Genomic DNA, 6533 nt, shown 5'->3' with positions numbered 1-6533 from the left:
CTCTGTACCTCAGTTTTCATCTCGAAAATGGAAATAATAATAATAGTACTTACCTCACAAGATTGTTAAGAGGATTAAAAGAGTTAATAAATATAGGCAAAACACTGATAACAGCAACAGATATATAATAAGTTCTGAAGAAGTGTTAACTATCAGGGTGTACTTCCTATAATTACAGAAATTCGTGGAAGAAAGCAGTTTCCTCCCTTTCTCAGAACCCATTACCATCAAAACACCTAGCATCTCCAAAGTGCCCACGTCCGGTACTAAGCATTTTATACGAATTACCTCATAAGTAGTAGGGATTAATTATTCCTACCTAATAAGCAAGGAAATCAAAGAACAGAGAAATTAAGTGTTTATACAACCAGCTAGATGGAGAGCTAGGTTTGCAACCCAGGAGGGTCTGACGACCACGCCTGTGCCCTTAACCACTTGCCTCCCATAAACTAGTTTCCTGGCTTGTAAAATAGTGGGAAAGCCGCCGGCTGTGTTTCTCCCAGGGTTTTGGGATCCCACTAACAAGAGAAGCAACAGCGCTTCAGGTACTTGTACAGAGCGCTGGTCCCCGACAGGGAAACCCGAATGTATCACGACTCCATCCCTCTCTTTGCACATGCTCCTCCCCACCCCACCCCCGCCCCTCTTCTCCGCTCGTTGAACTCATTTCTTCAAGATTCGGCTCAGATATCAGCACCTAGATTTTATTCTAACAATGGAGGGATTTAAGCAGGGGGCGGAACACCAGAGTTGGCGGTTTGAAATGATGGCTGACGGCTGGGGCGGGGGGCGGGGATGGAGTGTAGCCGGGCCGAGCGAGTACCGGGTACCCAGATACAAGGCTACTGGAAGAGCCAAGGGAGAGATGGTGGTGGAAATGGAGAGGGTTGGTGGATTGGAAAGTTATTCAGGAAGGAGAATCGACAGGAAATGGAGGTGTATTTAGCGCAGGACAGAGAGGTGCCAAGGACGACTCCTAGTTCCTGGCTTGCTCGCGGATGTTTGTTGAGTGAATGAACGAATGACCCCACGGCAGAAGCATCCCCGACAGACACCCCCGACCCGGTCCCGTCCCGTCCCGTCCTGTCCCCGAGGCTTCTGGAGCTGCGAGCGCGAGCACAAGGGGATGGGGGGAGGGAGGGAGGAGGAAGAGAATGGGCAAGAGTCTCCGTCCAGGAGTTAAGCAGATTGGACACTTCTGGCGCTGGTCTGAGCAGGAGGCGCGGCGAGGGGGGCAAGCCCTTCTCCTCTCCTCCCTCAGTTTGCGCGTCGCCCCTCCACCCCCGCCAGCCCGGATGCACAGCGCCCCTGTTCGCGCCCTGGAGGGCTTGGCTTCTCGCCGGCGTCTCGGGGCGCGGCGCTGCGGCCCACCCCTGCAGCCCTGACCCGCCCCGTCCCAGCGCCCACCCCGCCCAGTGCGCTGGAAGGCTGGGCGGCGGCTCGGTCCGGTCCCGGATCCAGAACCGGGGGCTGCCGGGTGAGTCCCAGGTTCAGGAGGCCCTCCGCCGCGGCGCACCTGCCCTGAGTCGCGGCACAGGGTCAGTGCCCTCCCGGCTCCGCCGGGCCCCTTTCCCCGCGTGCGCCTTCTCGCCCGGGGTGCGGGTGCGTTCCGGCGGGGCTGCCCACGAGTCGCCAGCAGCAAGTGCGCGTGGGCCGAGAACCCGCGCGTGTCCCCGCGGCGGGGCTGCGCCGCCGGGGCGCGGCGCAGCAAGTGGATCGGAGCGTGCGGAGCCCAGCGCCCGGGCGGCGGGTTGCGGGCGGGCTGCGGGCGGAGTGCAGACGAGCGTGGCCGGCCGCGGGGCAAGGATGCGCGCGGGGAACTTTTCGCCCGGCCTGGAAGTGCGAGCGGCCGCGCCCGAGGGGGCTCCCCGCGGCGGCCGGGAGGGAGGCGAGCGCGGGTGCCCGTCGCCACCCCTCCCCCACTTCCGCCGCCCGCCGCTTCCTCGTTCCCGGATCCCAGGGCCCGGCCGTCCCGCGGGAGCCCCGGCAGCGCAGCCCCACCCCGGCCGGCGCGTCTCGCTCCCACGCCCCCGCAGCCGTCTCGCCGGAGCCCAGCCACCGAGGCAGCGGGGGCGCGGGGCGCTGCAGGTAGGGGCTCTGCGGCAGGGGCGCAGGGGCGACGGGCTGGCCGGGGGCCGGGGGCCGGCGGCACGAACTGGACGCCCCGGGGCCCTCGGCCTCCTCTCCACCCCCACCCCTCACCGCCCGCCCACCGGCGGGCGCGCCCCGGCCCTTTTTAGGGAATTCTCTTGCTCCTGCGGACTCAAGGGCGGGTGGAGCGGAGACCAGGAGGGCGCTCTGCCTTTCACGGGCACCCCGGGCTCCCCAGACCTGGACTCCCTTCTCCCAGCACCTTTCGTCTCGTAAACAACTCCTTTTCTCTCCCTGGCCCCGGCTCCGATGCCCCCTGGGGGCAGCTCCTTGGGTCTCGGGAGAAGGATGGGGCTGGGGGAGGGAGAAGGGGGAGCCCCCGCGCCCCCAGCCCGTGGGCGCCCCCACCCTCGTTCTCTCCTTCCCCTGCCCCCCCCCCCTCCTCCACCCGGCCGCTGGAGCAGACGGCCCCAGGGGCCCCGGGTATTTTTAGCGCTGTGACCTGGGCGGCAGCTCGGAAAGCTTTTCCCAGGAATCGGCGTCAGCGCCTCCCTCCCCCCCGCTGCCAGCCGGCGGCCACCCGGTCCCGCACACTGCCTTTGGCCCTGGCTGGCCCGCTTGGGTTTGGGCCCCTCGCGGCCCGCAGCAGCGCCTGTGGAGCTGGCCGAGGTCTCGGACACTGATTCCAGATGAGTGGAGGAGGCAGGCTGCAGAGGATGATGAGCTGGTCCTCAAGCTCTTGCCTCCGGTGATGGGCTCAGAGGGACGAGCAAATGGGAGTGAACGTGTAGAGCCTGGGCTAGCCCAGAGTTCTGGTATTCTGGAAAGCTCTCAGCACTGGGGGGTTCGGGGGCCCTGAATTGGACCCAGGCCCCGCCCTTCCAATTGCTACTCTGACTAGTAGGGATGTAAGACTGAGATGTCAGAGGAGAGGCGCCCAAATAACGAGCTGGGGAAAGCAGAGAAGAGATGGGCGGCCTCTGGATAGTATAGTATCCGGGCTTTACATTTTACGGGGCACCTGCACCTGCAGCCTCTCCCATTTGAGGCATGTAGGACTATTAGGCCATTTTCAGATGGGGAGACCGAGGCTGGAAAGATGATTTCCTTAGGGGCAGAGCCAAGTCTGGAAGTCAGATCTGTGACTTCAGAGCAGGGTTTGGAGGGGATGGTGGTGATGGGGAGTATGGTGGGGAGGAGGTGCTTTAGCCTTTGTCTGGGTTTTGAAGGCAGGGCATGAACCAGAGTTGCAGCACTAGAGGAAGATGACCTTCCACCCCAGCCCACCCCCTTCCCTGGCCTTCTGAGGGGAGGCCGGGTCCATTAAAAGTGCCTCCCCCATTTGGGCTGGACCAGTCCTCTCACGAGGGCATGATACTGAGTCTTGGCCATCGGCCCCATTCCCTGAATACAGAGGAGCTTCTCTTGCCGTGCCTGGAACCGGCATCCCCTTTGTGGAGCCAGGGTCAGTGCTGTTGCTTTAGGAGACTTGTGGTAATGGACTTTGTGGTAACGGACTTTGTTTCGAGGAAGGGAAGGAGGTAGCCAAGACCAGAGGTGTCCAGCTGCACCTGGAGGCCCCACGCTCCCCAGGCCCAGCCTCCCCCCCACCCTTCCCTCTCACCTTCATAGCTGTACTTGCTTTTCCACCTTCCAGGAGCTGACATGGACCCAAATCCCCGGGCAGCCCTGGAGCGCCAGCAGCTCCGCCTTCGGGAGCGGCAGAAATTCTTTGAGGACATTTTACAGCCAGAGACAGAGTTTGTCTTCCCCCTGTCCCACCTGCATCTCGAGTCGCAGAGACGTAAGCTCTGAGTCCTGGGGAGAGGGACTGGGGTGGGGTAGGGGAGGCACGTCTTGTACGTCCTGAAGTATGGGAGCCTCATCCCCCCATTTTGTTGGTCCTCGAGACTTCTGTCTCTAGACCTGACACATATCTCTGACCATCCTATGTGCTCTGGCCCGCATCCTCCTGACCTGCCCCCTTCTTGATCTGCAGCCCCCATAGGTAGTATCTCATCCATGGAAGTGAATGTGGATGCCCTGGAGCAGGTAGAACTTATTGACCTTGGGGACCAAGATGGAGCAGATGTGTTCTTGCCTTGCGAAGACCCTCCACCAACCCCCCAGACATCTGGTATGCCCCTTGGCTTTGGGGACTTGGGCACCAGTTAGCCAGAAACAGGCGTCAGGCTCTGAAATGAGGCTGCAAGCGGGACCAGGGAAATATACACGTAGGGCCTGGAAGTGGGTGTTTCTACCAATAAAACAGCTGTCTGTTCTGATTTTAGGGACGTTGACTCTGAGGGGAACTGGATGACAGATCCTCAATCTAAAATTCTGAGGCGGGGATGCCTGGGTGGCTCAGTCAGTTAGGCATCTGACTCTTGATTTCGGCTCAGGTCATGATCTCATAGTTTGTGGGATCAAGCGCTCCATTGGGCCCCTCACTGTCCACAAGGAGTCTGCTTGGGATTCTCTCTCCTCTCTGCCCCTTCCCCGGCTCTCGCATACATGCTCTTGCACACTCTCTCTCTCCCTCTCAAAATAAATAAACATTTAAATGTGTTGGGTGCCGCACACTATCTAAATATCAATCAATCAATCAATCAATCTAAAAAAAAAACTTCTGGGAATGCCCCAACCCCCCCTTAGTCTTTGTTAATTTTACATTTGTGAAATTAACGTAATTAGTTCATGTAATTAAAATAATATAAAATATAATTTTTATATTACACAACTTAAGCTGTTTTAGTCATCTTCATATGAACATTTACTGAGCACTTTTTTTTTTTTTTTTTTAGTTGCTAATACTGTGCCAAATTAGCTCAATTCTTATAATATCCTATTAGGGCAGGTGGTAGTATCCTAATTTTATAAAGGAAGAAATTAGAAGTTGTCACACAGCCAGAAAGTGGAAGAGCTGAGCTCAAACCATGGCTTTCTCATTCCAAAGCCCATATGTTTAGCTTATTAGATAGATACTCTCTTTTTTTAAAGTAGGCTTCATGCCTAATGCAGGGCCCAACGCGGGGCTTGAACTCATGACTCTGAGATCGAGACCTGAGCTGAGATCAAGATTCAGACACTTAATGGATGAAACCACCCAGGCTTCTTCTTTTCTCTAAAACTGCTGCTGTTTACTGATGGCCTGCTACGTGCCAGGCATTTTATAATCATTCTTTGATTTCATCCTCAAAACCCTTCTGAAATATAGGTGCATATCCCATTTTTACAGAGAAGATTCAGAGTCCTTGAGGGGGAAAATGACTTGCCCAAAGCTACCCAATATCAAGCAGGTGGCGTAGGTGGAGTTTGCACGCTTGAGTCCATGGAGCAGACTGCAGGGCCCACACGTGCCGTAGTGAAATGAAGGGACCTGAGAGTCAGGACACCTGGCTGTCTGCCGGACTGGCTCAGTTGACTGGTGAGGCCTCTGCGCCTCTCTGGGCTTCAGCCCCTGCTGGCCAGAGCATCTCTCAGAGCCCCCTGAAGCCCTGTTTGTGGCGCTGACCAACTCTTCTTTTTGGGCAGGGATGGACGACCGTCCAGAGGAGCTGGGCCTGCCAACGGCCACGCCAGACAGGACCGCGTCCCGCACCTCCTCCTCGTCTTCTGATGACTCCACCAACCTGCACAGCCCAAATCCCAGTGACGGCGGAGTGGACACGCCCTTGGCACAGTCTGATGAGGAAGAGGATGGGGCCGATGGGGGGGCAGAGCCTGGAGCTTGCAGCTAGCAGTGGGCGTCCATGTATAGACTGAGCAGGCTGGCTCTTCCACACAGGAGACGAGAGGCCCAGCCAGAGCCCTGTGGAGAAGACCAGACTCTTTACTTGCAGCAGGCACTGGGGGGAGGCAAGGATGGTGGGATGGTGAGCCTCTCTGGGAATCAACCCTCCTGCTTTACTGCTAACCTTTCCTGCTGCGACCCGCCCCCCCCCCCCCCCCCCCGCCAGTTTTTGGCTTTACTCCTGAGGCAGGGCTTGCAGGCGCGGAGATGGAAGATGAGGTAGGACAAGATGCCGCTGCTTTTCCTAGCGCCCCTGCCTCCCCCAGACTATCCTGCAGTCTTCTGATAGAGTCTCCTACACCAGTGTCTCTAAGTGGACGTGAACTCCTAGCACTGCCCGTGCGGTGGTAGCCCTGCTCCCCCACCCCCTGTTTGGGAACAGGGCACGGAATAAGTAATAAACAGATAATAATATACCAACCATCCCCCTTCATTTATCACACTGCAGAGATATCAAACCCGCTGTATTTTTTCAGTTCTCTAGCCAACACCATGTCCCCATCTCTCATGTACTCTATGTCTTCAGGAAGTATTTCTTGAATACCTATGCCAGACATTTGGAATGCAGTTTTGAACAAGACAGGCTGTATCCCTGCCTGCATGCAGTTTACTGTCTCTGGAGGAGAAAATCAGGTAAATACCACAATTC

At 57.4% G+C, this 6533-nt stretch overlaps 2 protein-coding genes across 2 annotated transcripts in view; both read left to right on the top strand.

Moving 5' to 3' along the window:
• The window catches only part of SYS1 (SYS1 golgi trafficking protein), a 35162-nt gene extending 31274 nt beyond the window's left edge, over nucleotides 1-3888 (top strand). The window contains exon 4 of the mRNA XM_027070201.2: nucleotides 3749-3888. Within this exon, the coding sequence (XP_026926002.1) occupies nucleotides 3749-3755 (7 nt within the window). The 3' untranslated portion in view covers nucleotides 3756-3888. The remainder of the gene's footprint in view (nucleotides 1-3748) is intronic.
• Nucleotides 3757-6300, top strand: DBNDD2 (dysbindin domain containing 2). The gene is made up of 3 exons (XM_027070199.2): nucleotides 3757-3895; nucleotides 4091-4228; nucleotides 5626-6300. The coding sequence occupies exons 1-3, from the start codon at nucleotides 3757-3759 to the stop codon at nucleotides 5829-5831; spliced, it is 483 nt and encodes a 160-aa protein (XP_026926000.1). The 3' UTR covers nucleotides 5832-6300.
• Nucleotides 6301-6533: the final 233 nt, after the last annotated feature.

Source organism: Acinonyx jubatus, chromosome A3 (genome assembly GCF_027475565.1).
Source record: "Acinonyx jubatus isolate Ajub_Pintada_27869175 chromosome A3, VMU_Ajub_asm_v1.0, whole genome shotgun sequence".
NCBI lineage: Eukaryota > Metazoa > Chordata > Mammalia > Carnivora > Felidae > Acinonyx > Acinonyx jubatus.
Note: the sequence above shows the minus strand (reverse complement) of the source record. Positions and strands in the feature narration are given on the sequence as shown.